The following is an 18,519-nucleotide window of genomic DNA, read 5'->3' as shown; positions in this document are numbered from 1 at the left end:
TAACAGATGCTGGGGTGGGGCTCTTGGGAAAAGGAACCCTTCTCCACTGTTGGTGGGAGTGTAGAGTGGTGCAGCCACTGTGGAAATCAGTGTGGAGACTCCTCAAAAACTAAAGGTAGAGGTTCCATTTGACCCAGCTATTCCCCTTCTTGGTATCTTCTTGAAAGAATTAAAAACATCATACCACAGCAATACATGCACATCCCTCTCCATGGTGGCACAGTTTCTAACAGCCAAATCTTGGAAACAGCCCACATCCCATTGACTGATGAATGGCTAAAGAAGAATGTGAGTACTGCTCAGCCATAAGGAAGGATAAGCTTGACATTTCTAGGTAAATGGATGCACCTTGAGACCATACTCTTAAGTGAAGTAAATTGAATATAGATGTATAAATATCGCATTGTTTCTCTTTTTTTTTTTTTTTTTTTTTTTTGGTTTTTCTCCGGTACCGGGAACCGAAGCATTGTTTCTCTTGATGAGAAACTGAATGTGTAAATGAGGACCAAAATGTGTACTAGATATTATGCACATACCAACATGCATGAGTCTTTTTTTTTTTTTTTTTTTTTTCCCCCCGGTACCGGGCACCGAACTCAGGACCTTGCGCTTGCCAGGCAGGCGCTGTGCCGCTGAGCTAAATCCCCAGCTCCCTGTACTAGATATTATGAAATAGGAAGAAAATGCTCAAATAGGAAGGGGAGTTGGTGGGGGGAAGAAAGGAAGGGAAAAGAAAAAAATGAGAAAGGAAGGAAAAAATGGAAACAAAACTTTTGTAAATAAGGAGGGGAAGAAGGATTGAAGGGAGGGGAGGCAAATGGGAAAAAAGAAGAATCAAGATATATCACATACAGGTACAAATTCCTTATGGTGAATGTGATTATTACATATACCAAAATGTACTGATAATTTAGACTTTCAGAAAAAAGTATCTCTGTAATTCCTATGTAATTGTGACCACATTTTGAAGATATTGTAAATGTTAACTTTTTAAAAAAATTTTTTTGTCTTACAGGGCGCCAATGCCTCGGCATTAGAGAAAGAGATTGGTCCTGAACAGTTTCCAGTCAACGAGCACTATTTTGGATTAGTGAATGTGAGTATCTACTGATACTTAGCTTTCAGAACTTGTTTGGAAGCTTGTTGAGAAATGATGAGTGCATTTCATAATTTATTAAAGAAAAATAGTTCATTTGTATCATTAGAATTCAGTGTCAAGAGACAGACTTTGGAATTTGCAAAGGATTTTTAATAAAAAGAAAATTAAGTTGGCCTGCAATCTGAAGAGTCCTAGAATAGTTTCGACTTTCTTGGCCTCATTTTTTCTATTTTGTGTCAAATACTTCTCATAATCAAAATTCCATGTATGTAGAGCAGCGAGATCTTGATTCTTTGAGAGTTAAATAGAAGATGTAGTGTATAAATATACTTGAATAAATGCCTCCCAGTGTCCGGAGGGTATTTGTCACTTAAGACACTTTACCAGTGAATTGTGGCGATGGGGAAACCTCAGTTTCTCACATCTCATTGCTTCTCTGCAGTTGCCACCCTTACTAGGTTTAAACCCCGAGGCTGTGTGTGGCTTCAGTTACACTAAACCTTCAAAGCTTAAGTTGAGATTTAATTGTCATGGTGACAAGTGCTTAGAGGTAGGGCCTTACGTAATTAAGAACCCTCCTGAATGGATCAGTGTATTTGCTGTAAGAGTGGAGTATGAGGACACGGTTGGTTTGCCCTGCCCTGCCCTGGCCTCTTGTTCTTGCACTTGTCTGTCCTTCTGCCTTCTGGCGTGGGCTGGTGCAGCAGAGGGCCCTCACCAGATGCTGGCCGCATGCCTCTGGACTTCCAGCCGTCTGAGTGAGACCAGCTTCTCTTCTCGTGTTTAAAACTTAGCTAGGCTGTGGTGTTCTGTTACAGCAGCAGAAAATGGACGAAGATAATATTTCAGAAGAACCTATTTTTTTTAGAACAAGATTTATTTTTACATATTGAAGATGATTTACCTTTAATTTTCTGTTTAAATATTTGTTTCGCTGCTTATATTCAGCTTTTTTTTTGCAGATAGCCTCAGAAAAGTAAGAACATCCCAGATAAAAACTATATGCAATGAGTTCTAAGGCTTTATAGTTTTTTGCTGTTTTTAATTTAATATGACCTCAGTATCACTGATGCTCAGTAATACTAGTATATTCTCAGTAAACTTCCACTCAGCAATACTGTGTCATTTGTGTTTTTAAAAAGGTGTTTCTTGTTTGTTCATTGTTTGGTTTCTTTGTTTTTGGTGCTGGGTTGGAACCCAGAGCTTTTGTCCTGAGCCACATCCTCCGCCCTCTTTAAATTTTGAGACAGGGTCTCCCTAAGTCACTAAGTTGTCCAAACTGGGCTTGGACTTTGGACCCTCCTACTTCAGCCTCCTGGAGTGGTGGGAGCACTGCCTGGGGCCAGTGGGCCTGGCAGGTGCTATTTTTGAAGGGAAAACGGGGGGGTGGGGGGGGCTGGAAAAAGAGAGTGACTCACTTGAAGGGGGAAGGGCCAGGAGAGCAAGGAGCCCTTGTAAAGGACATCGAGGCTAGTGAAGAACTTGGGGAAGAAGGTTTGGGAGGCCTGGGGTAGTTTCCGTAGTCCTTGTCTTCAGAGCGTGCTGATACGGCTTCCTAAAGGAGAGGTCCACAGGTCGCGTGTGTCAGGGAAGTGGGGTAGCAGCCACGTTTGTTACAGGTGGGATGTGAGTAGATGTTTTCTTGTAAGTTTCTGAAACTGTTCATTTGGAAACAGGGTATGTGACTCTGGTATAAATCGAAGTGGAGGGCTGAATGACCCCTTCCTAGTTGCTGAGCACTCCACAGTCTCCAAAGGGACCGGGGATCCAGCTATCAAAGATGGACAAGCCCTGTGAATGGCACCTAGAAACGTAGATAGGGGGTTAGAGGAGATGTGGTAGAATTAGCAGTGTGATTAAAGTTTTCTGTAATTTATACTTCGGCACTGTGTTCTTTTTAAGTCTTACTTTTCAGCTTCCAAACGACCATCAGTCTTCTGTTTCTCTCTTGTTACTCTACCCCTTTTTTAGTTGTAGTTTTTTTATTTGTAGAATTTTTAAAAATCAAAGCTTGTACCATCTTGGGGAGGGGAGTAGTTTTGTTAACTCAGTGGTCAACATCTTTTTTTTTACTGTCCTTGTCCTGTCCCTGTCCCTGCCAAGTATCACTGTAAACAATACTGGCTTGTAGCTGCTTTAGGAAATGTGGTCGGTCTTTTCCAATAGTTGGACTTTTTCAAGATGAGGAACCTGTGTGTTTTCATCAGTCTGTTAATAGCTAAGTGTGCATTTCCAGGCTTAATTGCTTTAACAAAAGTACAGTATGTGCTAAAAGAGTTGCTATTAAACCAGCCTGATTGAATCTCTTTTTCTGCAGTCTGTGGTAGGAATACTCAAAAACCCTTGCCCTTGGGAACTAACACATGTGTATGGGCAGTATTCTTCTACTTAATGGAGAGAAGAAGAATAACCATGTTTAATTAACCTGCAGAAAATTAAACAGAGTGGTTACTTTCAGCAGTGTTAATGACAACCTGTTTTTTGATAATTTTCTGTTGCAGGTTTTATTTTGTTTTAATCGTACTGGGGATTGAACCCAGAGCCTTTCCACTGAGCTGTATCTCTAGCTCTTTTTATTTTTTATTTTGAGACAGGATCTCATTAAGTTGCCCACGCTGAGCTCAAACTTGTGACTGTCTTGCATTAGTTTCCCAGAGCATTGGAATTATAGGCATCCACTGCCCCTTTTTTTGGTTTCATTTTGTTTTGTGTTTTTGGGTATCAGGAATCGAACTCAGGACCTGGAGCTTGCCAGGCAGGCATTGTGCTGCTGAGCTATATTCCCGGCTGGGCATCCACTATCATGCCTAGTTTGTTAGAGATATTCTCATTTTAGAAGAACATTTTCACAAATAATAGCTTTTGTGGAAGCCAACTTAATATGTCTGTCACTATAATTTGTATAACACATAGACTGAAGATTTTCTGTTTTATCTCCTATAGAAACATTTACTGTTCCTGATGTTACTGTTACTGTTAAAGGAGAAATACTAGTGTGGCAAGGCCCATTGCATAGGCAAAGGAGCCTTTGGAGGCATTTTGGGGGTACCCACTTATGTGTGAGCTGTTCAGGTAATCAGCTAAATCCTTTGAACACACTGTTTTAGTCTGATAAATCATATTGGTCTATTTCCTTTTATCTTCTACTTTGTTAGTGCTACAGTGTGCTGAATAGCGACATTTTAGCAGGGATAGAGGGCATATGGGTTAAACAGGAACAGTACATATTAAGATATCCCAAGAGATCTTAATGGAGCTGAAAAATTCCTGTTGGTTAGTGATGTCTGTAACATTAGAGTGCAGTACATAACTCATCTCACAGGTATAAATACTATTGCACTGCTAGTGGTATGAAAGTGTAACACATACAGTTTTGTACAGAGTGTAATGTTTGATAATAGGTGCTACTGGTTTATGTGTTTACTGTTTTATGTTTTCAGTCATTATTTTGCAGTCTACTCATTGTACATATTTTAAAAGGTACTGTAAACACTACTCTGAATTACACTGCTAGCAGCCTCATCCATTCATTCTTGTTTACTGTTTCTTGATTACGTGAAAAGCCACGTGGAATGATTGACCTGGACCATTCGGGTCTGTGAACGTACCCTGTATGATGTCGGTGTGATGCCACAATTACCTGATGTCTCTTAGAATAAGTGATGCATAACTGTGTATTAGTAGAGTTCTTAGAAGAGAGATTTAAACTAGCAATACCTCTACTTTTTATGCAGTCTGTGTACTTGTTTGAATATCTTCTTTCGTTGTTTCATTGTATTGTTGTTAATTCCCTAATGCTGGGAAGCACCACACCACACCAGTAGGTTGAGCTTAGTAAATCCATTTGCATTTGTGATACTGTGGAAGGTGCTTCCTCCCCAGGATCTTTATTATAAAATTATGGTTGCCTTCCTGCACCATCTTATAAAAGGCTATATAACCTGCAGTGCTTATAATCATTAGTTGGAGCAAGGTCCACTATGCAGGAGATATAAATAAAATGAAGTCTTTTTTTCCATTTGCAAGTTACGAAGTTTATTAGGCAAACATTTCTTGCTTCTGTTTTGTTTTGTTTTTGCATTGATTGAATTCTCATAGTTTACAAAAATCATTCTCAATCTCATTACACGTACTTAAATGTTAATAACTTTTAATTAGAAATAAAAGTTTTTGAGCTGGATGTGGTGGCACACGCCTGTAATCCCAGCTGTTGGGAGGCTGAGGCAGGAGGATCACTGTGAGTTCGAGACCAGCCTGGGCTACAAAGTGAGCTCAGGACCAGCCTGAAGTGCACAGTGAAACCCTGTCTCAAAAAAAAAAAAAAAAAAAGTTTTTGAAATAAAACAAATTTAAGTAACCATTATAACTTGACTATTTTAAGTGTAATATAATGTAGTAAATACTTATAAATAAATATGTGTATAGTAGGGAATAGTAGGGATGTGGGTTTTAAAATAATTTTGCTGGTAGGGATGAGATAAAAAGTAATTGTGGTAGTGTATTTTTTTAAGACTTGAAGAAGAGGGCATTTGAGTGGACAATTTGAAAGCAAGGATAGGTCACTGTGTTCTCTAAGCAGTTGAAAAATCAATGATTTAGAAGCTCGGATGTAGCTCAGTGGTACTGTGCATGCTTAGCATACGGGGCCCTGGGTTCCCCAGCACCGTGATGAGACCTTCAGAGAGATACCAACTTTTGTAGCTTGTTTCTCCTGAAATATCTTTGGTCTTCAGACCAGGTAAGATAAAAGGTGGTTTGAATCCTAAAGCACTGTCTTATTCAGAAACAAGAGCACAGAGAAATGCATCCCAGGCCTTTGCATGAGAATTACATATTTGGAAGGTACGTTTTTAGGTACTAGGAACTGAATGAAAATTAACATTTAAAATTAAGGCAATTAAGAGAAAAACTTCAAAAATTACTAAGAAGATTGAAAGCTGATTTTGGAGGAAAAGTAGTTTCAACCTTTAATTTTTCTATAATGAGATTAAGTAGCAAAAGACTGTAGTAGCAGGGTATGTTACATATAGCTTTATGTTTCGAAGATGAGCAAGTCATGTTGACAGAAGTGTGAGCTTGACTTGCAGGATTCTCTATAAAATGTAGATTCCCTCTTGTTTCTTAGTCTGAACCATTTGTTTTTTGTAGTTTTACAGTAGATCAGTCACTGTTATGTTTGTAACAACCGTGATTTTTGTTGTTGTTTTTGTTTTTTTGATACAGGTTTTTGCTATGTAGTTCAGGCTGGTCTTGAACTCACCAGTTAGCTCAGGCTGGCCTCAGACTCAGTGATCCTCCTGCCTCAGCCTCCTGAGTGCTGGGATTTCAGGCATACAGCACCATGCCTGCACATTTTTTGTTTACCTACCCTGTGAAAGTTGTTAGATTCTCATTGCATATTCTTCAATTAAAAAATGTTCAAATTATGGCGTATCTTCTCTTCAATTAACAGAACCAGAGTTTGTTAGTAATTAAGATTCTTTAGGCTGTGGTACAAATAGTAATATTTTTGAACTTCAAGGGAGTTTATCCTTCATAATTGATACATTTCTCATAGTCACACTAGATTCTGTTGCAGTAGTACTTACCCCACAAAGGCTTTACTGAAGTGTATCCCGTTATATTTATGATCACTAATATGAGTAAACCATGACTGCACGTTTGGTTTAGCTTTCTCTGGAAATCCTTAGCAGCTCCTCCTTTCTGGAGGAGTGCTTGCCTCTGCGAATGTGAATGTGAAAAGTCCCACATGTCCTTATCTGGAGAGGGTTTGAATCTCTCCTTTCTTTCAAAAGAGAATGTTGGTAACTCCTGTTTACAACCTATCTGTAACATTTACCAACATTGTGCTAATTTTTAAATTCCAGTTTCTCCTGACTTCTCCCCGAAAACGAATCTTACTTTTATGGTTATAGGGATAAAATTTTAGCCATGTATCTCCAATTGTCAGGTACATTTTAAAAACATGACGATCTTATTCTCACACTTAGCAAAATTAGGGTCTCTTAATGTCATCCAGTATTAGTTCACAAATGGCCTTTTCTTATTTTCCAGTGCTTTTTATAGTTGCTGTGTTCAAATTAGGATCTGAGTAAACGCTGTATGTTTATAATTGTGATTTCAATAGGAGGTGTTTTAAGTCCCTCCCCACCCATATTCTTTTTCATATCGCTTATTTGTGCAGGCACCAGGTCGTTTGTCCTAGAACTGTCCACATTTCAAACTTGGTCTAGTCCTTCTTTGTGGTATTCTTTAACTAGTTCCTCCATTGCCTGAATATCTTGTAAGCTAGCAAATTTAGAGACTTGATAAAAATTCAGTGGCTTTGTTTTTGAAAGTCAAGAATACTTAGGAGGTTTACTATAAAGATGTAAACCACTTGATTGCTCACTTTAAGTGAAGATGATGAAATGCATTCAGGGTTGAGGTCTGAGCTCTGTTTTAAAATTAGCCATCAACCTTTACTCTAATGCTTTTAGCATCCATTGATAATTATTACCTACTGTATTATTTATAATTATTTCTTCTGAGTTTATTCTCTGGAATTACCTACAACTAGAGTGTCTTTCTTTAATTATTTAGCATGTCTGAAATACGGTCCTTAGAAGAAAGGCAAGGTAAAACCTTGATGTCTTTCTTTTATATGATAGTTTGTAACCTTTAATGGAGATATGGAGGGCCCCTCCGCTTTCCTCTCCTTTTCTTTCATGTCATTTAAAATTCTTGGGTCCATTACAATAATTCTTTTGAATAAAAGTTGATTCTTACATCCACACAAAAGTATATCCCTGGCTAACCCTGTACATTGTGTATTTCTTGTCTCAGGCCTGCAGCAGCCATATCTCCGAGGCATCCTGATTGCTTTTGTGGGAGAAAGATACTTAGCTAACACAGTCTGGGGCTGTGCAGTGGAAATGCGCTTCTTCTAGACCACTTTGAAAATATACATTCACATGTACATATGCACACATATTTTAAGAGTTAGAAAAATGCATGTGTTTGTACTGATATTTCCTATTTAAATTTATAGAGCTTTTTACTTTCTAATTTTTATTATAGTATTCTTTATATTAAAATTTTTGGTTCCTACAGGTATTAACATAATTTCTTGCTTGTATTACCCTTTAATACATCTAGAACAGTTTCAGAATAGTAGTATCAACACATCTCTTTATGTTCATTTTTAGATTACAGTATCATGTGCATGTATAACATACCTTCTGTTTTAAAAGTCATTTAAATACTATACAACCAATATTATAATAGCAACAGAAATTTTAAAACAAAAATATTACCCAGAATTCTAATTTTTTTCCGTTTGTGTAGTTCTGCTTGCCAACTCAATATATATTGTGGGTTTCATTTATTTCTGTTTTCAGCTTTTGGACTTTTTCCTATAACCCACCCTGCCCTCTATGTTGATGCTTGAACCCAGAGCCTTCAGCTGTTATTTTTGAGACAGTGTTTCTTTAAGTTGCCCAGGCTGGGCTTGAATTTGCTAACTTGTTTCACCACCCAGAGAGCTGGGATTACAGGCACATGCCACCAAGCCTGGCTTGAGTTCTTGGTTTTAAACAGGGGTACAAAGTGAGCTTTTTAATTGCAGCGTCCATTTATTGCACTGCACATTCAACAGTGTCTCACCTTTATCCCTTTTTTCCCCTCTTCTATGAAGTGAGTTTTATTAACTTGTAATTTATCATTTTCATTTTTTTGAAAATATAAGCAAATGGTCTGTGCATATAGATGCAGTACCACTCGTCCTTAAATACTTTACCTAGTCCTTGTCTGTCTTCTCTTCCTTGCCTTTCCCATTCTTTCTCTCCCATTCCCTGCTCCCTTTGCATTCCTTGTGCTGGCGTGGAACCCTACAGTCTTGAGCACGTTAGGCAGCTTCTGCCGTTAAACTACACCTCAGCCCATGGTAACGCCTTTTACTGAATGCGTAGGAATCTCACCTCATAGAACTAATGTGAGATTTGTCCTTCTTCCTTTTTCACAGTTTCATAGTCTTCCCCAGTTCTCAGTGACTGGCTTTTAGGTATTGCATTAGCTGACTTTGGAGTCAGTGTCTCTTAATGGGAAGGGGAAAGGAAGACAGGAAGTGCTTATCAAACTGTGCCCTTTACTCTGTGAGGTGAGATTAAGGAGGAAATTTTGTTCAGTTAGATGTAGCAACATACTTCAGGCCACATGACCCGTAGGAGGTGGAGCCGTAGTTCAGAATTTGGCTGTGGTTGTTGGTTGTGTGTCTCAGGTGTTAGGAATGATGAGACCTGATGGTATTTTCAACATTTCAGTGGTTATTAGATTTCCATGTTGATGCCTTTCAACATTTCAAGGATTTGGGTTGTTTTTTGTTTTTTGTTTTTTTTATCAGGAATCGAACTCAGGACCTTGCGCTTGCCAGGGAGGATTTCCAGTATTGTAATAATAATGAAAATTTAAAAAGAAAAAACTATCTAGAGTCCTGTGCCTTAACTATCTTTATTCATGACTATATAGGTTTTAAAATTGGTTTTGGTATAGTCCAAGTTTATTGAATATATTTTCCTTCAGTTTTTACCTGAAACTCATGCCTAGAGCACCCACTTAATGTTAAAATGGCTAATTTGCAGAATTACTACTTCTGTGCCTTCAGATACTTTTTAATTTACAGAATCATACGTTCCCTGTCTTCTCTGCTTTCTAAACTGTACTGTGGTTTGTCACCTTAATGACTGGGTTCTGGTCCAATTCAGTTTTTGACCAGAATCTTGGAAAAAAAGTAAATTCGCAAACCAAGGTACATGCAAAAATGCTTCCACTTGAAATGTATTGCCCCAAATATAACAAAACCCATTTTTCTTCTGTTCCAGTTTGGGAATACCTGCTACTGCAATTCAGTTCTTCAAGCACTTTATTTTTGTCGTCCATTTCGGGAAAAAGTTCTAGCATACAAGAGTCAGCCTAGGAAGAAGGAGAACCTTCTTACGTGCTTAGCAGATCTCTTCCACAGCATAGCCACTCAGAAGAAAAAGGTCGGAGTGATACCTCCTAAGAAGTTCATCACGAGGTTACGGAAAGAAAATGGTAATTCTTCTACTTCCCTATGCATTGCTTACAATCATAGGCAGGTTAAATACTCCATACCATGACGCAAGCTTTTATTGACTGTAGTCTATACCTTAGAATGTGTTAGCCATTGAGGAAGCAGAAGTGACATTCCTGTCTCCACTAAACTGGTGGAGGAGATAGTCTTACAATTACTAATATGAAGGTGTAATTAGTGTTTGATGTGTTACACAAAGGTAAAGTTTTGATGTCAGGAAATAAAAAATTATAATCTTTCTCTTTTGCCTGCTTGGGTTTTTTATCTCAAAAATGAAGTTTGGATTTTTTTTCCCCCCTTAGGATTGTGATTTGTTATTTGCATAATGCTTTTATATGTTAACTCCTTTGGCCCTCTCAGTAATCTTAGATACAGAGCACATTATTTTTACTACCTAAGCCGTTGGCTGGGGGAGCCAACAACACAGAAGCTCGGAACTTGCCCCACTCGTACCCAGGGAGTGGAGAGAGACGGAGTGAGTACTGAGTGAGGTCTTCTAGTGTAGGGTAGATACGTTTTAATTCTCCTCCCTTAAAAAATACAGTTACTGAACAAACCCCACAATTTTTCTGAGTAATTCTTGTAGTGAGACTGCTTCCAGAAGAGTATTTATTTCAAATCATCATCTCGTAAACTTTGTTTCCTTTTTCTCAACTTCAGAATAATTGAAAATCTTCTTTGTTATTTGATGGTGCTGGCATTTGTAAATATCTTTTGAAATATATGAAGAGATTTGGGGCTTTTGAATTTCTCTCGAAAGATGTGCATACAAATCAGAGATTTAATATATTATCCATTGCCTAGCTCTCCCCATATTTTCTTTTTTTTCCCCGATATTTTCTTTGTAAAATATGTTAACCCATTTCAGTATTTCCACTGATTTTCACTGTTTTATGGTTTCCTTTCTTCGAATCAGTTTCCTTCCATACTTTATTAAAACTTTGTTTTACTCTCAAAAGGTACTAGCTCCATATTGCTTTAACCACTATTGCTATACATTAATGCTCATCTTGATATCTTTTGGGAAGAACCAGTTTTAATTCCTATTCATTAATCAGTTTTGTTTGTAAAAGTCTGACTGCTGTTACCCAATCGTAGTGTAAGAGGACTGCTGCACTCGGTTCCCGCAAATAGTATGGCAGCATCAGCTCCACAGTTACAGCATCTTGAGGACGGGATGGATACGAGCTGATCGCATCGATTATTGTACTGTGATATCCTGTTGTGTGTTAGGCACTGCCCAGGCACTGGGCATAAGAAAAACAGCCTTCAGGGACCTGATGGTATAACAAGACACACAGTCAGCAGCTATGTAATACACTGTGTCTTGCTGTGGCGGGGTTGGTAGGAAGGGAGGGCATGGCCAGGGTTGAGTAGGCAGTTGGGGAAACTCTGATAAGCTAACAGTAGAGATCCGAAGTGAGAAATACGCCATTTGAAGATCAGAGGTTAAGATGTTGCAAGCAGAAAGAACAGAAAGTTGAGTTTCCCCGAGTGCTTGGAGGATGGCTGAAAAGTTAGCATGGTGATGCTGGAGTAAGATGAAGAAGAAATCAGAGAGAAAGGCGGGGTCCTAGAGCTTGGGTTCTATTTTGAAAACCAAGGGGAGCACTTGGAGGGCCCCGAGGAGGTGGTGGTGTGTCCTGATTTACACACGGAGAAGATCCCTCTGGAGGAGCCAGTGGGAGCAAAGGTAGGGGGACCGGCCAGAGGTACGCCAGTGAGAATCAGAGTCTTCTGTGTGGGTGACTTCCTGTAGGCTTGTTTTTATAATTTTGGAAAAAATGAAACAGGTTGGTGGTCTCATTGTGTTAGCTAGAGCTGTCAGCTGCACATTTTAGGGTCATTCAAAGTGGGTCTGGGGTCACTTCAGCTGGCATCAGTAGCTGTGTGCTCCACTTCCCTGAATTTACTGAGCAGTATATATAGTTTGTTCTGGGCCAGGTCTACCTTTTTCATATCATTTCAGCTGTTTCAGCCCCTATAGTTCGTTCATTCATTCATTCATTCAGAACATGCCTAGCACGGCTAGTACAAGGCAAGTACTGTTGTAAGTGCTAGGGATACAGCAGCGGTGCGAGGAAAGGGCTGGAACCCTTGAGGACCCGCCCAGCAGGGCAGTGCCTCAGGCCCTGTGGAGAGATACAAAGTCAGGTGTATTCTTAGTCTTGCTCTCAGATGGCCCCTAGGAGATTTGAGTGATTCAGTTCTTACATTTACTTGTCAGCTTTTGTTTCTCAGATGAGCATACAAGGTGTTTTATGTAATGAAAGCTACAGTATAGTTATTTCAAAAGAAAATATTTTTAAAGTGATTTAATATTCATCTTTTCCATTAATGTTGCAGCTCTATCAGGACTATACTTTATAATCAGACATTTATTTAATAATGAAACTGTCTCTCCTACTAGACTGTCAGTTCCATGATGGAGGGAACCTATTTGTTTTTGCTCACCATTGTATTCCCAGCACATAATCCAGTTCCTGGCACATAGTAGGTGCTTACTAAATATTTCTTGAATGAATGAATGAATTGGTTCAACTTACCAAATGAGTTTTCCCGTTATCCTGTTCAGCAGATTAGAAAGCCAGCCATAGAAAAAGCCAGTGTTGTAAAGGTTATGCTGAGTGTGGTGGCACACATGTGTGATTCTAGCACTGGAAGGCTGAGGCAGGAGGTTTGCTGTGAGTTTAAGGCCCACCTGGGTTACATAGTGAGTTCAAGGCCAGCCTGAACTGGCCCTGTCAAACGCTCTCGGTGGTCCAGGCTAACTTACGCTTCAAATCCTCACATGGCGGCACCACTGTAAAAGTCTCTAAACCAAGGATGAGACAGAGGAAGTTCATCATCTCTAAGCGTGCCTCTCAATGCAATAATCCTCCACCCGCCCCAAAATAATGAACACCACTCCACCCCAGTCTTACCTTCTGCTACTCTCATTTACTTACTGCAAGACCCTGTCAAAAAAAGAAAAAAAGACTGCTCTGAGGTGTCTCGTTCATGTTACTTTGATACGATATTTATAGTTTTCTGGTTGATATTTTTAGAACTATGATACGTGCGTGCAGGTGCTGTAAGATTCCCGCATGTTCTTTCCAGATATTGCAGTCACTTGAGGCATTTCTGTGAATATGAATAGTCTCTGTTCTGTGGTGAAAGAAGACCTCAAAACAAAATACTGTTAAAAATCTTTGCACATTCATCTATTTTGAAAAACATGGCTGCTGAAATAATTTTAACAGGGAAAAATTAGACTACTTCAATCTGTGGCCATGAGCCGGCATGTTGCTTAGAATTGTTCATCTGCAGTTCTACCTGGGGCCCCAGAAGTGCTTATAAGATCATTTTATTAGTCTTCTTCCTTTATGCTTCTGTTTAGCTTCCTCCGTGACTTTTCCAGTTCATTCCCACTGTTCTTCACCCCCCTAGTTAATTGTAGCATAGTTATCTTCTGCCCCTTACGTTAGTGAGCAGGAGGTGCGGGTGTTTGGTTTTTAAGGGCCTCAGGTGCACTTAAGGAAGCTGCCTAGAAATGGAAGCGTCAGGTTAGTGTAGGTGTCAGGGTGGTCCACAGATTAGGCCCACGATGCCTGGGTGGGTGGGTGGGTGGGGCTGGCAAATGATCTCAGGGAGAGGAGGCTCAGGGTCACACTGTGGCTAGATCCTGTGTGCTTTTTTGATGGAAGGCAAGTTTTGGTATGGGAGTGAAAGAGTAAATGAGTTAGAGATGGCAGCTGGGAACTAGAAAATGCTAAAAGGTGGAAATGGGGAATTTGTTTAGGACCCAGTACAGTTACTAGAACAGGCAGCCAAGAGGACTGGGAATAAAGACAACCCCACTGATGAGGGAGGCAGAAGATAGACCGGGGTGGAGGGGTGTTCATCACTTTGGGGCGGGTGGAGGAGGATTGCATTGAGAGGCACGCTTAAAGGTGATGGACTTCGTCTTTCTCATCCTTGGTTTAGAGACTTTTACAGTGGTGGAGCCGTGTGAGGATTTGAAGCGTAAGTTAGCCTGGACCACCGAGAGCGTTTGCAGGGTGGTAGGCGACCTCAGGGCTGGAGGTAGCTGGGGAGCTTCCGGGAGTGCAGGGGTGGGGAAGGGTGGCGCTTGCGTTGAACCTATTGTTCCTTATGGGCAAAAAAATAGTGCTCATAGCTGCCACATTAAACTCATGGAGCGCACGGCGCTTCTTGATCTTAAACCTGACGGAGTTTAAGGCTAACTCCTTCAGACTAAACTTACAGTAGGAAAACAGAATGTGGCTGTAATTTCACTAGTGTATCTGATTTGAGATCCAAATTTGTGGAATGGATTTGAGCATTTGAAAGCACAAATGAACATAAAAAATTTGACTTGAGTTTTACCCTGTAATGCATGAGATAGCGGGAAAATTCTTATGTGGGAAGATTTCGGGTCTGCACATCAGCGCTTTATATTTCCAGGGTGAAATTGAAGGAAAGGTGCCTTCACTGGTGGGTTGAGTAAGGGGAGCTGACTTGAACTAGAAAAAGGAAGTGAGGCAGACCACAGGTGCAGGAATGGTTTTTAAAATTGTAAGTGCTCGGGAAGTCACTGTGAAAGACGGACCGCAGACAGTGACGGGGAGCGAGAAATGGGCTCTGTGTTTTCCACAGCAGAATCTTCACACAGAGAAACAGTTCCTCTGGGGCTCTGCCACTTCCCAGCCCCTCAGCCTCCTCTTAGAAACGACTTGGTCTAACCAGACCTTTCTCTGTGCTTTTAAAAATATACAAGTGTGCAGCTACAAAGGTGTTGTTTAAAGTTTGTGGAGTCTTTTGGTTGCCATTTATTGTTGATAAATGGGATAAAGCATCCTCGCTTTACTTAGTATCCTGGAAAGCTTGCTGTGTTGTTATTTTATGTGGAAGTGCTTCCTTTTAAACTACAGTATTGCCCAGTGTTTCATAACACAATTATAACACAATTTGAGTGAACCATCCTGTTGATAAACACAAGATGCTTTTCGGACTCTTGCAGTTATTCATGAGCAGTCCTATCTAGCTTGTTTCGGTACATGCGTATTTACCTGGCTTTTCTCTCCAGGAGAACTAGGTTGCACTCTGTTAAAGACTTTGCTGAAATTACACTCCGAAGCAAGCGTACCTGTTCACAGCCCCGGCAACAGTGATTAAGAATGCCTGTTTTCCATGCTGAAGCCAGCGCTAGACACAAAGTCATTTTTTGTTTTGCTGAAGTGATAGACATAAAATGATGTTTCACAATAGTTTTATTTTTTATCTCCCATTTATTTGCCATTTGTTATTTGTACATTTCTGTTTCTACTCTGAATTGCTGCTTGTTTTTCTGCTTGTTTTGGTTGGTATTCTTTTTCTAGTTTAGTAACAGAATTTTAAAAAATATTCTGGATATTAAGACTACATACTTGGGACATGAATGTGTAGATTTGTTCTTTTAGTTGTTATTTGTCTTCATTTATGTTGTCTGTGCCATACAGAAGTTCTTAAGTTTTATGTAGCCTTTCCTTTTTGAGTTTTGCACTTGGTTTCAATAGCAGTAATAATAGCAATGCTCATGTTCTTTGAGCCCTTACAGTGTTGTGTTCTAGCTGCTTTTCATCTTCATAAGAAGCATTTGAGGCAGCCGTTCTTGTTAGCCTGGTCTTTAGATGAGAAATTCTACCTCAGGAAGGTTAGGTAAATTGCCTGTGAGACAGACACACACACGTGTGTGTGTTTTGTGTGTGTGTGTATATATATATATATATATATATATATATATATATATATATATATATATAAAATGTATTTTGAGGTAGAACCATAAAACCAGCCCTTACAGTCCGGCTCTAACAGCTGCACCTTTTAAAAAAAAAAGCCAGGTCCCCCTTTCCCTATTGGGAATTGAACCTGGGGCCTTACACATGCTGAGGAAGCACTGTACCGTTAAACCACACCCCCAGCCCATTTTATTTTTTTGTTTTGAGGCAGAATCTATGTTTCCCAGTCTGGTCTGGAATCTGGAATCCTACTGTCACAGCCTCCTGAGTAGTTGGATTACAGGTGTGCTCCTCTGCCCCCAGCTTAATGGGTTTTTTAATACCAAGGTCAAAATATTTATTTGTTTATTTAGAATATACCTCCTCTGTTAATACCTTTACTTGTTGTCATTTTATTTTTATAACTTTGCAAAGGAAGGTGGTATCTTTATTTTATAGACAGTCAAAACCTTTTTTATTAGTGTAAGGTTGAACAATTTCACAGTTCTTAGGCTTTTGGTTTTTTTTTCTATAAGTTGGTGATTTTTTTTTTTTTTTTTGGTACGAGGAATCGAACTCAGGACTTTGCGCTTGCCAGGCAAGCACTGTGCCGCTGAGCTCTATCCCCGGCAGTGATTTCAAGTCTTTCATCCACTTTGCTTTTCTTTTGTATGAGAAGATATTTTTTATATTATTGAAGATGTTAATAATTTCCATGTTTCATTGTTACTTTTTTCTGTAACCTTAAAATGATTTCTAATGACTAGAACTTAAATTTTTGCATTCTATCTATAGCTCTTCTAAAATATTATATTAATTTCTTTTGCCTTAGATCTTCCCTAATTTCTTCGCAGTTTGTACGCATTCATTTTAGAGAGGTAAATTGTGGTCTCTGGACTTCATTAAATGTGTATTAAAGATCTAAAGATAAGCTTTCCTAAACAGGTAATGTTTCTCAGCGCAGCTCACTGAGCAGCGTGGGGGTGTTCATGGTTAGTGGGCTCACTCTACCCATTATTTTCTATTGCCTGGTGGGATTAGGCTGCCCGGTTGGGACCTGGGGCTTTGCTTTTCGTCGTAACGTGACTTCACCCTCTCTGACCCTGTTTTCTTGTTGTAAAATGAGGTTCATAGCCTTATCACCCGCTTATTAAAAGATTCAAATGAGAGCTTCCTCTGAGGCCCTTGCTGTTCTGTGATAGAACTGCATCACACCAAGTCCCGCACTTGACGGAGTTAGCACTGTCAGCGTCCCCATCTTATCTCTGCCTTAGTACGCTTCTTACGCAGGACATTGGCGGAGTTTTAAAATCTCACACTGTGAGGGACTTGAGAGTTATTCTGGTTTACAAAGATAGATCCTAATACCACAGCAGAAGCTGGCTGACAGCAGAGTCACCTGGAGGGGCATTGAAAAGCCTGTCTCTGGGCCCCACCCGTGCCTACTAGATCAGACTCTGCGGGATGCCTAGTGCAGGAATGTACTTTTAATAAACTGATTTTCAAGCGCTCAGCGTGGCCTTGTCCAGTGGTTGAATCGCTTCTGCTGTGAAACTTGCCATCTTGGGGTACTTTTGGAAAAATAGGTTAGACGAGCTAATAAAAAGTAATTGTTTCCTCTCTGCCTAGTGTCCTGCAAAGGTGTGATAGGTTTAATCCTGTTTTCATGGATCAGTACTGTTTTAAGATTTCCATTCATCTTAACTTTATTTTCTTCCAATTCAGCCATAACTTTCAGATGTGATAGTTATGTTTCTTATACAAGTAATCCTAACATTTGTCATTTTAGTTCTGATAAAATACTGAGCATTCATTTTTAAAATTGTTTTTTATGAGGTTATTAATTCTGAAATAATACTCTAATCTTCCATTTTTATTTTTAGAGCTTTTTGATAACTATATGCAACAAGATGCCCATGAATTCTTAAATTACCTACTAAATACAATTGCTGATATTTTGCAAGAAGAAAGAAAGCAGGAAAAACAAAATGGCCGCTTACCTAATGGTAACATTGATAATGAAAATAACAACAGCACACCAGACCCAACGTGGGTTCACGAGATTTTTCAGGGAACATTAACTAATGAAACCAGATGTCTTACTTGTGAAACTGTAAGTATATCATAAAAATTATATGGAAAAAATTTAATTCATTCTACAGGTTCTCGAAGATGAGAATCTGGAAGGTGAATTTAAAAGTTAAAAATCTTAGGTATAATGTAAATGTTCAAGAGGTGTTTTTCATTTGAGAGGAATCTTTATGTAATGCTGCTAATTGACAGTGAGGTAGAGATGAAGGTATTTATTGTAGTTTGAACTATTTAATTTTTATTTCAGATTAGGAAGCCATAGAACCATGTTGTGGAAATTGTATGTCTTAAGTAAGCTTGCAAGAAAATTATAGGTCAGAGATACACAGTTGTATGTCTCTTAATAAGGACACGTGGAAAAAGCTTCCATGGTGATTTCATCATTGTGGAAATTCTAGAGTATAGTTAAACAAACCTAGATAGTATAGGTCAGTTCACATAAACATGAGATGTGTGAGGCTGCATAATATAGTATACGCTGTACAGTAAACTCTTCC

At 39.3% G+C, this 18,519-nt stretch overlaps 1 protein-coding gene across 2 annotated transcripts in view; it reads left to right on the top strand.

Annotated features, from left to right (window-relative positions):
* Usp12 (ubiquitin specific peptidase 12) overlaps window positions 1-18,519 on the top strand; it is an 88,917-nt gene that overhangs the window by 55,713 nt on the left and 14,685 nt on the right. For both annotated transcript variants that reach the window (XM_005406352.2, XM_005406353.2), the window contains exons 2-4: window positions 1,016-1,096; window positions 9,958-10,171; window positions 17,815-18,044. In XM_005406352.2, coding sequence (XP_005406409.1) covers window positions 1,016-1,096; window positions 9,958-10,171; window positions 17,815-18,044 — 525 coding nt within the window. The remainder of the gene's footprint in view (window positions 1-1,015; window positions 1,097-9,957; window positions 10,172-17,814; window positions 18,045-18,519) is intronic.

The sequence above is a fragment of the Chinchilla lanigera genome, unplaced genomic scaffold (genome assembly GCF_000276665.1).
Source record: "Chinchilla lanigera isolate Chin_1 unplaced genomic scaffold, ChiLan1.0 scaffold00096, whole genome shotgun sequence".
NCBI lineage: Eukaryota > Metazoa > Chordata > Mammalia > Rodentia > Chinchillidae > Chinchilla > Chinchilla lanigera.
The sequence above is the reverse complement of the archived record's forward strand: the minus strand, read 5'-3'. Positions and strand labels throughout refer to the sequence as shown.